We start from the raw sequence: 16,468 nt of genomic DNA, 5'->3' as shown, positions 1-16,468 counted from the left end.
GCTTTTGGTTACCTCCTGTGGTTGAAAGGAAGAGACTTACTCAAAATAGATTTGAAATAAAGGGAGCTTCATGTAACGGTGAAACTCTAGGGAGCAGTCAACGCTTCTCTTTCTCTCTTTTTTTCCTCCTTTTTCAACCGCCCCCTCGGCATATGGAAGTTTCCAGGTCAGAGATTGAATCCAAGCCACAGCTTCGACCTACACCACAGCTGTAGCAACACTGGATCCTTAACCCACTGTGCCAGGCCGGAGACGGAACCAGCGCCTCTACAGAGACAAGCCAGATCATTAACCCACTGCACCACAGTGGGAACTCTTCAATTTCTGGGAATTTATCAAAACAAATTATTAAAAAGAAGACAGAAACCATGTTACAAAGATGTTCCTCACAAACTCTAGATAATAATAAAATCAGAAAATAGCCTATATGCCAAATAATAAAAGAATGTTCAAATAAATTATAGATTTCCAAATGGAGTATTACACAGTTATGAAAAATGATAGCCATGCTGTGTACCAAATGTAAAGACGTTAATAAAACAATTCAAAATCCTTGAAGAGTTTTGTGGAAAGGGATGCATTTATGAGATTTTTAAAGCTCTTAATGAAAATGAAAAGAAAATTCACATCCTTGGGTCTGTATAATGGATTTTTTATTTTTGTCTTTCTAGGGCTGCACCTGCTGCATATCTAAGTTCCCAGGCCAGGGGTCTAATAGGAGCTACAGCTGCCAGCTTACACCACAGTCACAGCAACACCAGATCCAAGCCACGTCTGTGACCTACACCACAGCTCATGGCAATGCAGGATCCTTAACCCCCTGAGTGAGGGCAGGGATTGAACCTGAGTCCTCATGGATATCAGTCAGGTTTGTTACCACTGGGCCACAATGGGAACTCCATAATAGGCATTAACAAAATGCAAAGAAATGGAAAAACCTTAAGAGTGGGAAAACTCAAACTTGTGGTCATATTTCTAAGTTTCCAAGTTGTGTCCTGGGAAGAGGTATAGCACACATTAACGCTGATGTCTGGCTTTCCCAGCAGACTGCACACAGAGAGCAGCAAGCTATCTTTGGGCTGCTCTGAATATAATCCCTTGTGTGCTAAAGATCACAGGATGATTCCCCAGGGTTGCTAAACAACAGTCAACTGCCAGCATCTTGCATGCAGAAGCCCACGGGAGCAGGAAAGTTATTTTGGAATAGGATTTTTAAAAAATCACAAAGGTCCAGATTTGGCTGCCCTCAAATACCCTTGAGTGACAGATGGCCACGTTTCTTTTCTACAGGTTAAAAGAGGGGAAACAATGACTTCTCGGCCTTTATGTCTGCCTTTACTGCAGCCAGTTGGTACCTCTGGTTAAATATAATTATTCCCTAAGTTCTAGGTGTTTAATTCAGCTGTTTAATGTTGCTGTACCAAATGGCTGGATTCAGTAGGACCTGAGGCCATGCCTAGTTTCTTTGGCTACTTATTAGCTCAAGACGTCAATGTTGGGACCAGGGCAAGAACATTAAGGCAAAGTACCAGCTTGTTTCCAGTTTTCCCAGGAGAAGGAGAAGTAGTTAAATGACTGGACTTGAATGAGATGTCCTATTAGGTTGGATACTGTAGAAAAGGGAGAATTTATGGAGGCATGGAATATCAGAGGGCTAATAATTAAGCAGAGAAAGCCAATATAAGAAACTTGAAAACAGGGCTTGCCTGGGTCAGCCACAAAAGTTATACAGGCTCACACACACACACACACATACACACGCACATGAACGAACACATACCCATTGGTTGATTGTCGTTCCAAAGCCATCAATTTTGGGGCTAAATTTTTTTTTTTGTCTTTTTAGGGTTGCACCTGGGGCATATGGAAGTCCCCAGCCTAGAGGTTCAATCAGAGCTACAGCTGCCAGCCTACCCCTTAGCCACAGCAACACCAGATTTGAGCCTCGTCTGCAACCTACATCACAGCTCACAGGAACACTGGATCCTTAATCCACTGGGCAAGGTCAGGGATTGAACCCCCATCCTTATGGATACCAGTTGGGTTCATTACCACTGAACCACAGCGGGAACTCCCAACATTTTCATATAGGCATAGTTCAGACCAGGGCTTGGAGTATTGACATTTTTCCTTTTTTTCGGCTGGGCTCGCAACATACAGAAATTTCTGGGCCAGGGATCAAACCTGCCCCACAGCAGTGATAACGCTGGACCCTTAACCCACTGAGCCACCATGGAACTACAAATGATATTTCAATTGTTTTAAAACTGAGAGGCTAAGGTGTAGTTGGAAGTTGGAGGCAAAAAACCCCAAGCGAAGGTACTGAAGGAAATAGGAAGTTTCAGAAAAGAATGTGGGTGTTCAGAAACCTAAGAGTAACACTCAAATGAGATAACATCATGATTAAAAGCTGTACAGGGAAACTGGGGGTGTGATAAACACCTATATATTTACCATCAGGTATCCAAATATTTAACAACCTCTATCATTTGACCCCAGGAATAAACAGCCAGCTTGCTGTACCAAGTTTACTTTCAGCCAGCAACTATAGGTGAGGAGTTTGTTTTTTGGGGGGCCGTGTCCACAGCACACAGAAGTTCCTGGGCCAGGGATTGAACCCAAGTCTTAGCCGTGACCCAAGCTACAGCAGGGACAACACTGGATCGTTATCTGCTAGGCCACCAGGGAACTCCTTTGGTGCACTGTTATAGGAAGCTGTGGCCTGATACAAACGGAGATTAATGCAGATAATGTGAATATTCCTGGCATATATCCAGACAAGACTCTAATTTGAAAAGATATAGGCACTCCAGGGTTCATAGCAGCACTATTCACAATAGCCAAGACATAGAAACCACCTTAATATCCACTGACAGATGAATGGATAGCGAAGATGTGGTACGTATATGCAATGGACTACTACTCAGCCATAAAAATAAAATGCCACTTACAGCAACTTGGACGGACCTAGAGATTATCACACTAAGTCAGAAAGAAAAAGACAAATACTCTATGATATCACTTACACGTGGGAATCTAAAATATGACACAAATGAACTATGAATCAGAAAGAGACTCACAGACATAGGAAACAGACTTGTGGATGCCAAGGGGGAGGTGGGGGAAGGCTGGGATTTGGGGATTAGCAGATGCACCTTGCAGGGAACTATTTTCGGTATCCTGTGATAAACCAAAATGGAAAAGGATGTGAAGAAGAATGTATACATATATGACTAAATCCCTTTGCCGTACAGCAGAAATTAACCTCAAGATTGTAAATCAACTGTACTTCAATACAATTAAAAAAAATAGGAGTTCCCATCGTGGCGAATCCGACTAGGAACCATGAGGTTGCGGGTTTGGTCCCTGCCCTTGCTCAGTGGGTTAACGATCTGGCATTGCCGTGAGCTGTGGTGTAGGTTGCAGATGCGGCTCGGATCCCGCATTGCTGTGGCTCTGGTGTAGGCCAGTAGCTACAGCTCCGATTCGACCCCTAGCCTGGGAACCTCCATATGCCGCAGGAGCGGCCCAAGAAATAGCAAAAAGACAAAAAAAAAAAAAAAATAATAATGTGGATGTTGACATGCATTACAGGACCGAATGGAAGCATTGCTGTGTTCACTCCGCCCATCCCGAGAGGACCCTGTGTGAACAACAGGAGCTACCCGAGATGGAAAAAGCACCATCAGATCTGGAGTGATTTCCGTGCAACTAGACTGGCTTGCCCTGCCGTTGAGAGAATCTGGTGTCCCCCTGGGATGTTGTTCCTACAGATTCCCTCAGGGCGATTCTTCTTGGTCACCACGCAGACTGCTGCCTCACATTTGATGAGGGTGGAGGGAGGAGACATGTGTGTATCCTATCGGGCTATGGATTCACCTTGGGCAGTTTGGGGCTGGATAGTTAGAGCTGGCATCCAGGCATTTCCCATCAAGGGCCAGGCCCTGAAGACACCAAATGCCTGTTAGGAGGCCAGGCTTCTTTGCTCCACAGGTCCCCTAGAACTGGGTGTAAGTACCGGCCATTGGCTTGTTCTTTCTCCCTTGATAGCTTCTTGTCCATCAAACCACAAACTCCCAATTGTCCCCAGCCCCCTGAGAAGAGCTGAGAAAGAGAGAGAGGAGGCTACACTTGGAAAGAAGATTGCTTTGTACTTTATTTACAACAGAATGTAAGAAAAAGTAAGTTATTATCAATAATAAATAACTGGGGAAAAAAAACCAAAACACAAAACAGCTGTAAAGTGACACAGGAGGATGGCATGTGTGAGGATCAACTTTTGTTTGCTTCGCTTGTTGTCTATAATACTGTGCATTCCAAAACTTGGTCCTTCGGCCGTGGCAGTGGTATATTGACTCATTTAACTAATCAAGATCCCAGCTCGAAATGTAAACACGAAACATTACAGTTGAGGCTACCTACAAGTGGCACGGGTATAACATCGACTTAAAGAACCTCTCCTTGGTGACACACAGAAACTGAAGGGAGACGAGCAATTCACAGACATGCTTTCGATTTGAAGCGAAAACGTGGAGAGGCTTCTTCTAAAGCCTGTTAACAAAATGACAATTAATGACAGCATCTGGAAAGGTCTCAGCATAGTCACATTCTTATTGCACTAACTCCTAAAAAGTTTAAACATGTATATTTCCAATGAAACAGATTGTTTTGAAGGTAGAACACAGACACGAATCCGGGACGTGTTGCCTCTGTATCCATCGCTACGCTCTTGTGTTAACACTTCGGTTTCAGCAGGAAAGAAGAGTTTTCAATAGTCTATGATCAACTGCAGTCACTGGACAGTTTTTTTTTCTATAATTTCAAGAATTATGGCTCAGATGGCATACTGTCACACAGTCTACTGAGTCAGATGATCAGAAAAGGTCTAAAACTCTTAGACAATCCTTTTCTATTGGATTATCCGAGTACCCTTTACATGTAGAGTAAATTATACCCTGGCCCTTCTGCAAAGTCAAATTCCTGTTGACCTATGCCAACCAGTGACCGTGTTGTCTCTGAGCCATGAAGAGATACTAAGGTGCGTAAAATTAAAAATACATATAAATCCATTAACTTTGAAATTTTGATGGAAAAATGATTTCTTGAGAAGTGTTAGAATCTATTTTCTGTTTATTACAGTGTCTTGGAAGAAAACCACGTAATTAGTTTTGGGGGTCTTGTGTTTTTTAAGTTGTCTGTGTGGTACATGCACAGTTGTGATTTATTTTCACAACCAAAAACATGGCTAATAAATACCTAAAAATAAATTAAAACCAGTTTCCCCCACATACAAATGCAAAATCAAAACAGAAGGGGTTATAAACGAGTTCACCCACAAACTCATATGGTTTCAGTTTATAACGTGGTAATTGAAAAATTTCACGGGCTCCTTTGCTGTTATGCTTTTTCTTTGCTTTGTCTTATCCTAGCCCAAAAGTAGGAAAATGAAATGGTCTTCAGAGCTTCTTCTTCTTTTTTTTTTTTTTCTTTTCTTTCTGGCCGCATGCACGGCACGTGGAAGTTCCTGGGGCAGGTTTGAACCTGTGCCACAGCAGCGACCCAAGCCACTGTGGTGAATTCTTAACCCGCTGAGGCATAAGGGAACTCCCAGAGCTGACTTCTGACAGTTTCTGTGGTAAAAACACCAAGGCCTTCTTATCCTGGGAAAGCACAGCTAAAGCAACGATGCTATACTACAGCCAATGAAAATCACAGTGGCATTTCATAATTTGAAATTCATTCAAAGTAATGAAATGTATGGTCATTTTGACGGTCTTCATTAACCTCAGAGACAAAGATGGGTTGAACATTTGCGTTATTCTGTGGCTTATTTATTTTCATTTGGCTATCAGAGACTTAAAACTGGTGGTTTGGATTCACGCTACTATATTTATATCTATATATATATACAGGTATAATACAATTTTGGTGAACAAAGTTGAAGGTTTCCACATTGCAGACAGAGGCACTGAGTTAAGATTCTATGTTTCCCCAAACATGCTTAATGAATTCAAGTTTCTGCTTTTTTTCTTCTAAGCTTCCATCATGCAGCCGTTTAATTTTCCGTCTTGATAGGAATTAGTAATAGTCTATATATACACTCATCGCAGGCTTGTAACCCCACAATAAACAAATTCGTGTATGGAGTCTGTGAAACGACACTTGAAAATCAAGATGGATAAACTATTGAAGTCATTTATGTCTTGTGATGACTGGATTAAATAGTTAAAGCAGCTAAAGGACTATCTGCACCCCTCCCCCGCTTTTAAAATGAACACACGAAGCACATGTAGACGGGAAAACCGAACATAGTTTAAGAGCACACATATTTGTTGGCTAAGAACCACACTATCATCGGTCGCTTTGCAATTAATGTCTGTGGTGCTGTACTGGCAGTCAGAGAAAGAAAACTCACAGAAATTAGCTTTCTAAAGCAGAGAGCATTGTTGACCTTGATAGCAGAAGCTACTTCACCAAAAAGGAAAATTAGCAATGGCGTCAACAGAAAAACTTGGTGCCAGATGTGTTAAGAATCCGCCCCCAATAAATCCATTCCATGCAAAAATCATGATCCCACCCCATCCTGATTTCAGCTTGCAAATGGTAAGCAAATACACACGCTACTACGTCAGTGTTTTCTGAAAGGAGAATTATGCTTTCTAAAGCCAGACGTTCTTGTTAAGTACTACTGTGTCAAGAGAGAGTCATTGAGGAGTCAAAGAGCTTTTGATAAAAGATTGAGTTTTCCCACAAGCAAAAATCATGCTACCATACCATGCAAAGAAGGTGTCCTACTATGGGTGCTATCATTCTTAGGAAAGAGATGCACTTTGGATCTAAGCTATTTGCAACAGGTTTCCTTTGAGTTCTGGGTGTATGTATTAATCAAGCTAAATGTCAACCTATAGAGAAGGAGATGATCTTGACAATCTGACATATGACTTGGAACACGTGGTGCTGGGCTCCTGGGACCAGCACCTGCACCTTGGAAGTTTGTCAACTTGAAGGACACTATGCGGAGTGCTGGGCACTGAGAGAGAGAAGCAGGCAGGGTCCACTGGCTGAGAGGCTGTGTAAGAGGAGGAGATACACGCCTTGGTTTATGTCGCTTCCTTTGGAATCTGTGTTTGGGGAAAGTCCCTTTCCTGAGGTTGGAGGTTCTGGTCAGGAAGGCTAACCGGGGCTTCGGAGTTGCCCAATTACCTTGTTCTCTCCCTCTCTTGGAGGACAAAAGTAAATGCTAGGTTCTGTTCACGCTTCCTTCTGTGTTTAAAGGCAGTGAGGTGCGAAGGTGGCAGATGTTTCTCTTTAGATCAAAGGAGAGTTCTCTTTCTGCCACTTTGGTGAATGATCTTGTCTCCCATCAACCTTGATTCTAATCTTGCATTATCATTACTGGCAGAAAAGAAAGCTAGCCAGAGGGGCATCTCACGCCTCCTTTCCACCCTACAAATAGAGTCAGCAATTCTGCTCATTTTTCTGCTCCCGCTTGACTGTATCTACTCGGCTTCTGCGACATGCCCAACGTTTGGATTTCGGGCAAGGAGCAAGAGAATGACAATCTTTTCTAAGGTCCGGTGATGGGCAGTCTGCTCCAGGGACGTCTGGATGTTATTAAGTAAAATGAGGAGGGGGATGGGAGGCAATTTTGAACGAGTTAAAGTCCAGTTAGCTGAGTCTACCCTTAAACTTCTTTGCAATGGGCAAATCGTCACTGAATGCTACTCAATAAATGGCAAATTCTGACAATCTTAATGGATGATGGAAGGTGACAGGTCAAGGTTCGCTGGTACCTGTGGAAAAAAAAAAAAAAAGATCTTTGCCTCCCCATGGCCTCTCTGTTCCTAAACCAAATCATTCCCAAATCAGCCAGTTACGGCCATGTTCATCCATGTAATTCTTAAAAGATTTCTGAGGCCACAGGGGCACAAAGAGGAAAGTTATTAAAAGACAGAAACCAGTGGGAATCTTTATTAAATTCTGTGAAAGGTATAAATAAGTTGTCATTAATTGCACTTGGAGCCTCTTCAGGTTGATAATTAAAATTTCCAAAAAATTTAAAGAGTTAATTAGGCCCCAAATCCTGAGTCAGACTAACCAAAACCGGAACCTCAGTAACGACTGATATTCAAGTATTGGTAATGAGCAGTTCGAAATTGAACAATTAGGTATGTTACGCCTGAGAATATTTTGGGGAAATTTCAGGTCGGATGGGAGGAAACTGACTTCCGTTTTACTACACCTTGTAACACAGTGGTGCAAAGTTTTCGTTTATTGGCCCTCAGAGTCCACACCAACCTCATCAAATGCCCAGTAACAAGGCTTCCTCCCTGGCATCCAGCTGTGCTACAGAAGATCCCTTCTGTCCTTTGCCAGTCGTACATTTTACAGCTAAAATGAAGCTGTGTGGCACACTTAGGGAATCATACTCTATGTGAAACCACATGCACACTCGAGAGATCCAAGGAACATGTTTGAGTGACAAAGCAGTCTCTTTCTATATCAGAAGATTCTTTAAAAAAAAAAAAAACAAGACCCCAAACCAAAAATATAAACCCCCATGAAATATTCATATGAAGTTACTCTGATTTGGGCCGACATGGCTTATCTGAAGAATGTATGCCAGGTAAATTCAGGGTGGCTTTTTTCTCAGGGTCTGGAAGCGTGAGAGTTTCTGGGGCAGACTTTTTCCGGGGCCGATCTTTGGGAACCGATAGAAATTCTGGTGCGTCTGTGGAGAGAGGAGTGGACGGAGCACTAGAAGGGGCACTGCGGACTGAAGAAGGCAGGAGGGGGATGCTGGAGATAGAAATGGCAGGTGGGAAAACGCCAATTTTCTTGTTGGTGGCTTCCTGAGTGGCTCGTTCAAATTCTCGGACCTCATCCATTGTCATGTCTTAAAGGAAAAAAAAATAGAAAGAGAAATGAGCAGGCATTTAGAAGAGTTGCAAATGGATTCATTGCTCTGCCTGTTTTTTTCTTTTTTTAAAAAAATGTTTGGCTGCACCAGAGGCATGCAGATGTTCCAGGGGCTAGGGATCGAACACGTACCACGGCAGTGACCTGGGCCACAGCAGTGACAGTGTGGGATCCTGAACCCATTGAGCCACCAGGGAACTCCTTTCTGCCTATTTTTAAAGGACCTATCAAAACCCCATGATAAAGGCGTCTCTCCAGATTGTACGTCCAAATTAACATCCAAATACTAAGCCTTAAATTTTTTTCTTTTGATTGGGGCGAATGTCTGAAAAAATAGTCCTTTGTGAATATCCATCCGAGATTTTCCAAAGCACTCTTCAGTGAGTATTTCAAGTATTCGGAGTAAGAACTTATCAGGAGAGTACCGATCTGTGCTGCTGCTATGTGTCTGTGTGTGTTGTGGGAATGGTGGGTGTTGGAGCTATTATTAGACCTGGCCATCCTTTCTATAAAGGGAAAGTAATTAAGCAATCAATGGCCCCCGAATGATACATATTATTACCTACTTCAGCTTATGAAAATACTAGTATACCTTTGTAGTGTAAACAGGCAAATCGTCAGAATTTCTCCACATGCTCTTCTCTTACTCAATGCATACACTTTTTGCATTCTAGGGGTTACTTGTTTCCTGACTGTGTAGCTATCCTAAGATTTTTCAGATGCTGTGTTTCACTTACTTCACCTTAAAAAAGCAAGTAAGATATGGCAACAACCAACCAACTCTGCTAATTATCCCCAAACCAAGGAGAAAACAAACAAACAAACAAAAAAACCAACCACTCCTCAAGGAAACACGAAAAGAAAAAGAGCAGAGAACAAAAACAGAGGATCACTTCATGGGTGAGAATTTTATTTAAAAGAAAAAGGAGCATTATTTGGCGTTCAGGAAGTAGTTCAGGGATGCCTCACTTAATAGGCATTGCCAAGATGATGTAGATTTTCCGAAAACCTGAAATGTTCTTACTACATGAGGAAGAAAAAAAGTGTTTTAAATGTAAATCTTTCCCTCATGTAAATACATTAAATAATGTATTACAGACATTTCCTACCTTTTAGACATAATACTCTGAAAACATATCACTGTGCTATGATACAGTGATGACTTTGCTAAAGCAAAGAGTTTGAGGTCTCGTCTCTCATTCTCAGGAACTCTATTAGTATTGCTACTACAGTTATTGTTAATTACTCTCAGCCTGGCTACTATCCTCTGCCAACTTTATCACTGCTAACGGGGAAAACAGGTAGCTGGGCTTATTAGAAAAAGCACTGAGTGAAGGCCTAAAGCTTGCCCTTGAGTAAAAGATGAAATTGGCTGCCCCATGGAACTCTTCATCTGTTTCAGCTTCCCAGACACCCATTTTTCATTCCTGTCCTCTCCCAGGGGAACCTTCAGTAGAGGATGGTGCATAAACTAGTAGGAAGCAACACAGCCACTTTGGAAATATTAACTATGGAGTAAATACTCATAACACGGTATTAATAATAAAGACATATATACATAATTATGTATGTTCATATCACAACATATGAGCAAACCAGAAATATTGTTCGAAAACCAAAAATCCTTAAGAGGATTTCCTGGGAATGGTTATTAAAACTTTCTGAAAGGGAAACGTTTTTTACAAAGGGAATAAAAAAATCATGACTGTTGATAGAATATAAAACTCAGAATATAGCAGGAAGTACTTGACCTGTAACCTTACCACTTAAAAAAAATACTAAGACTGTTAAACAAGCTAAGAAATGAGATTTAAGTTTTTTCAAAAAGAGGTATTTCAAAACAAATTTTGGACTCCGAAAAAATTTAGCTGTGTTTCTGTTATAATAAATGGATATCATCTTTGAAAAACCAGGTTTTCCATACAAGTGGCTGAATATAGTGCTCTACTCCAAACATCCAGCAGGGGGCAGAAATCACCCAAGGAAGAGAATTCGGATTCTACACTCTGGTTCACAGTCTCTTAGAAGTTCTCTTCCTTCAAAGTATTGAAGCCGCTCAGTTGAAAAGGAGACTGTTATTTCCTTACTGCTGTGGCCATGGATGTTCATTTTGCCTAATTTCAATCTAGTTTATCTCTACGCAGGTGGATGATTTAAACTTACCGAGCATCCATGCCGTTTTTACTTGTTATGGGCAGCAGCCTTTTGATTTCAAGTTTTCCATTACGATAGAGAAGAAAAATACGGAGAAAGAAATGATGCCCAATTTGATGGAATTCCAAAGAATAAGAGACATGTGGTAAGCATTCAAAGATAACCACTTCGTGTAATTCCTGAGGAGACAGACGTCTCTGAAGTTATGGGAAGGACTGTGCGTTGCAGCCAGAGAACGCACAGGCTTTCCCACGGGCAGACCCATCCCAGGTATCTCTACACAGTAGACTTTCTAATAGTAATAATCACAGTGAAACAGAAAGAAAACCAAAGAGCCTCAAGCTGTAAGCCATAAGAACTCAGAATGAGGAAAGCACTGCGTCACATCCTTTGGCCATGAGGCATCTTCCTCTTTCCCTGGCTTCCTTTGTCTTGTCGTGCTTACAGAGTGAGTAGCTTTCAGAGCTTGGCTGAGGGGGGGAAACGGTGTCTAGCATTCCTAAAGAAAAGGTCATTCAAAGTGATGGAAATTCAAGGACAGTCTCCTTACTGAGCATTTCTAACTTCAGAACAGGGCAAGAGGAAGGGGGGTGTTCTCTTGGAACTGGTCGGTGCCTACAGAGGAACTTCTCAGTTAAGTCTGGTCCAAACAGCTTTCTGCAAATCCAACCATGGCATGCAAAACGGGAAGGAAGAGTCAGGGGCATTTCAACCTCAAGGGCAGTCACATGCAGTCTACAGCAGCGCATGAGCCTTACAAGGCAGATTCCAAAGACATGCACTCCAAAGTCCACTAGACATTTCCCACGTGCAACCAGAGGTCTCCACAATTCTAAAGCGCTTACAACGACAGCCACCTCTCAACATTCTATAACCACGTGGTCAATTTCTTAAGTCTCTACTAGGTATTAACAGACATGCGGGCTCAAGCTAGCACCCAAAGACATCACAGCTCTGGCCAAAGATGCATATCAATGACTTGGGGATAACGTTTTTCTTTGTAACTCATCTTCATGGGAATGAATGACTGAGACAGAACTCTAGTTAAGATGCCAGCGTACACCACACAGTCAGCTCTTCATCACCCCTGTGCCACTAAATAATGTCAGGCTCTCCCAGGCTTAAGTCCCAGGCTGGATCTCATCTGGCTCCTCCTCACCACACCTTCACTGCTCTGCCAGTGGGCACTTGGACAGCAGCCCCATCTGGACATGAACCCAAGTCCCAAGAAACTGGTTGGATTAAGACAGCCATAAAGAGCCATAGAGAGCAGTTCAAAGCAAATGTAAAGAAACCTAAAATACCAGATGAGCCACAGCCCTCCCTTACATGAATGACGGAGTGCTTGCTGTGCCTTCAAAAGTTACTGGCATTGATGTTTTAGTTTTCACACGACATCCGCTTTTACCCCTCTGTTCTTTTGTGGCGCAGGCCACAAAATGTTTCCACTCTCTGTGTTCTTGGTTTCCTGACCCAAACAACCCCCCACGTCAAGCAGCTTTAAAGAATGGAAATGTCTGGAAGCAAGAGCTAACACTGTCCAATGGAGACCCTGCTGAGGTTTTTTTTAACCTATGGCCTCTGGGAGACGATGCTTTTTTTGTGGACGTTTGAGACGTGAGCGTTTGAAGTCACTTCAAAGATCTGTTTACGTGTACGTTTGGTCAAAGGTGGGCAACATGTTTCAAAAATTCTACATACACTTGTTTGGGTCTGGCTCTCTATGTGATCCACAGTGGAGGAATGCTGATTGCAAACTTTTATGTTGGTTTGTTCATGCATGTTTTTCTCGTATTCCCGAACATCATCCATTGTCATATCTGAAAGAAGGTCAAGACGTTGGCAACTTCTGTTATTAAAGGCAAACTTTCAATGGGGGGAGACTTTAGGGAAAGATGGCAGCTTAGCAGAAGCCAGAGAGAGGTGTCAAAAGCAGGGGATTCACTAACTTTATGCGGAGTCAATCATAAAGTTAGCTCAACCAGCCAAAGGGAGAGTGAATACAAGGGCGTTAAGTCAAAAGAGTCTTAGAACTGAGAAGAGTGGAAGTTATTGAGGGGTGATTCTTGTCAAGTGAGCTAGGTGGGTAGGAAGTGTTAGCACGTGGACAGTGCCGTAGCCTGAGATCTCCTAAGAGCATGGTTAGAAGATCCCTTTGAAGGACAGGGCCAGGTCTGTGTGGTTTAATACTTACCTTCCATATACCTTTCAAAATACATTTAGAGGTTCTTTAAGACAAGGCATTCGACAACAGAGAGGACACTTTCATTGCTATTTATAAGAGACATGACATAGAAGTCAGAGAAATGTTGCTCCCCGGTACCAGTGAGATTTGGTGCAATGCTCGCAGAGATATATTTCTGCACAGAATGCATGGTGTCAGAGAGTGCAGGTCTACACTGAACGTCAAGTCTAGCCTAACAGCTTGGAGCTGGCTGGCACTGCTTCCACCCACGCTGATCTATAAATACAATGGCACGTGACATGATGATTTTTTGGCCCGAGTATGCAATTTTTCAGTATTTCAGAATAATAATTTCTTAATCCAGTGGTTTAAGAAACACAGAGGACAATTTTGCGTTGTCACAATTGGGGTGGAGGTGCCACTGGCATGTCGTGGGGAGAGGCCCTGGATGCTGTGGCACATCCTGCAAAGTGTACAGTATTCCCCCTGCCCCCAACAAAGACTTATCTGGAACAGAATGTCAGGGGTGCCAAGGTTGAGAAACCTCGTCTAAACCCAACTGATAAAAAACTTAAACAAAGAACCTGTTTGTCTTCAGTATGTGAAGTGCATAAAAATCATAATTAGTCTCACTTTAAATACTTCTGTTGCTTTATCCTCCACTCCCTACTCCACTCCTTGGTTGTTTTATAACATTTTATCAGCAATTTCCCCAGATGGGCATTCCTCTGTTGCTCTCATGGCAGAATTTAACTTCATGCCTCTTTACCGTGAGTTATCAGTGCTCGACAATTCGTTAACCAGTCTACCACCTTGATCACTAATTAGCCTGGTGGGGATTTAGAGTGGGGATTTACAGCGGAAAATTTTCCTTAAGTATTTTCTGCATCATGTGGTTCGGTGTCTTTTTATATCAATCCATGTGTCTCACGCGAGACTCTTCAATTTCAAAGGGCAGACCTGCCCGAAGTTTATGAATTAATTCAGTGTGGTCTGGGGCTGAGACGCAGGGCAGCTCTAAATCCAGACCTGAGCTATTTTGTTTGGCTGATGACCCTCCCACCCCAACACACACATCCCGAAACCGTTAATCGAAAATGCTGTCAATAAGCAATGTAAGTATCAAGAATGCTAAGCAACAGTCTGGCCAAGCAAAGAGCATGCTTTTCTGTTAGAAAATCAAGGTAACTGGAAAGCAGTAAAGAGGCGCTGCTTTGAGGTTGGAACAAATGCATCTTAGTTAACAATAATAACACATCCTTTCAAGAGAAACACTTTAAGTTCAGTGGCTGGTTATCAAAATTTCTTAAACACAAATACACTTGGAATGAAGATTGAGGTCCTTTTCAGTTAACGTCTAAAATCCTCTATACATATATTCATTAACATTCTCCACACACTTTATTTTCACCCCTCCCCCAATGCCATGACAGTAATTTCCAAAACAAAAACAAAGGTGGTTAAATTTCTCTTGCTCTCGTAAATCTTAATGGAAACTGTACTTTAATTAGCTCACTGTTTGGAGAGAGGCTTTCACGGTGTGATTATGGGCTTTCAAAGATATATCAAATTTTATGGATGTGAAGAAAGATTTAATAACCAAGAAACTCATTATTATCTTGTTCATAATAGTGAAAAATCAAAAACAACTTGGGCCTGATAGTAGTATGCAGCCATTAAAAATGATGTAGAAGAAAACTGAACACGATAGAGGAATGTCCTCGGGATACTGTTAAATAAAAAACCAGAGATAAAAAGATTGTACATGTTGTATGAAAACATTTTTGCCAGAAACGCATTACGTACATTTGAAAAAGACTGAACGGGTACGTTTCGAAACGTTAACAGTGATTGTTTTGAGGAATTTGACTTATATGTCATTTTCATTTTTTCCTTTTTGCTTATCTATATTTTCTGTATTAAAAATATGCATTACTTCGATAACAAAGGAAGAGAACATTATTTTAAAAATCAATTTTTGGGGGCCGTTAGAAGAGGGATGCCATCAGTTTGCAAACTGGTAAAAAGATGTACTTTGCGACCTGTAGCCTGGGAACCTCCGCATGCCTCGGCTGCAACCCTAAAATAGCAAAAAAAAAAAAAAAAAAAAAAAAGGGAGATACACTTTTCTAAAATTTCTGCTTATTCTAAAAACACAAGGATTTCTTTTTATTTATTTATTTATTTATTTTTATAGAAGTTCTTGGGCCAAGCATTGACCTTGCCCAAGAGGTGCAATACAACCTATGATTCCTTTAACCCAGTGTGCCGGGCAGGGGACTGAACCTGCGCCTTAGCAATGACTCGAACTGCTGCAGCTGGATTCTTAACCAACTGTGCCACAGCAGGAGCTCCTATTTTTTAAAAAATGAAGTTAAGAAACAAAGTTGCAGAAAAATTCATCTTAAAAAAAAAAAAAAAGGCAGAATTCCTGTTGTGGCTCAGTGGTAACGAACCCAGCTAGCATCCATGAGGATGTGGGTTCTATCCCTGGCCTTGCTTAGTGGGTTAAGGATCTGGCATTGCAGTGAGCTGTGGTGTAGGTCACAGATGAGGCTCAGATACAGGCCTGCAGCTGTAGCTCCAATTTGACCCCTGGCCTGGGAACTTCCATATTCCACAGGTGTGGCCTTAAATGGCAAACACCGGAGTTCCCGCTGTGGCTCAGCGTAAATGAATCTGACTAGCATCCATGAGGATGCAGGTTCGATCCCTGGCCTCACTCAGTGGGTTGAGGATCTGGTGTTGCTGTGAGCTGGGGTGTAGTAGGTGGCAGATGCGGCTGGGATCTGGCGTGGCTGTGGCTGTGGCTGGCAGCTGCAGCTCTGATCTGACCCCTAGCCTGGGAACTTCCATCTGCCATGGGTGCGGGTCCCCTCACAAAAAAAAAGCAAAAACTAAACAACAACCAAAAAACCCTTCTCAAGTAGCCCACATAAGAACTGATGAACTTCTAGGAAAGGAGCTCTTTTAAAGATGATGATAATTTAGTCTCAGCCGATCCTGAAGGAAAATACATTTGTCTAAATCCTGAACTCTCCTCCCGTATTCTACAGGCTCATGGAAATGATGTCAACATTTTGGGCATTCCTCAGTAATGTATGGAAAGCCTAATCAAGTGAAAATGTTCCCATCCAGGTTACCTGGTAGAATGCATTATGTCTTGCTTCTGCAAAGGATATTATCTCGAAATCTATACATGAATCAATT

At 42.1% G+C, this 16,468-nt stretch overlaps 1 protein-coding gene across 3 annotated transcripts in view; it reads right to left on the bottom strand.

Annotated features, from left to right (window-relative positions):
* Positions 1-4,131: 4,131 nt before the first annotated feature.
* The window catches only part of PITPNC1 (phosphatidylinositol transfer protein cytoplasmic 1), a 278,582-nt gene continuing 266,245 nt past the window's right edge, over positions 4,132-16,468 (bottom strand). Inside the window, exons 8-9 of one of the 3 annotated variants that reach the window (XM_084982566.1) lie at positions 12,775-12,893; positions 4,132-8,896 (exon numbers count right to left, since the gene is read on the bottom strand). In XM_084982566.1, the coding sequence (XP_084838692.1) occupies positions 8,891-8,896; positions 12,775-12,893 (125 nt within the window). In that variant the 3' untranslated portion in view covers positions 4,132-8,890. 3 annotated transcript variants of the gene reach the window in all.

This window comes from Sus scrofa, chromosome 12 (assembly GCF_054392235.1).
Source record: "Sus scrofa isolate SSC_HxYL_T2T_F1_AM1 chromosome 12, Sscrofa_HxYL_maternal_Yorkshire_Landrace_v2.0, whole genome shotgun sequence".
Taxonomy (NCBI): domain Eukaryota; kingdom Metazoa; phylum Chordata; class Mammalia; order Artiodactyla; family Suidae; genus Sus; species Sus scrofa.
This window is presented reverse-complemented; position numbering and strand designations above follow the sequence as displayed.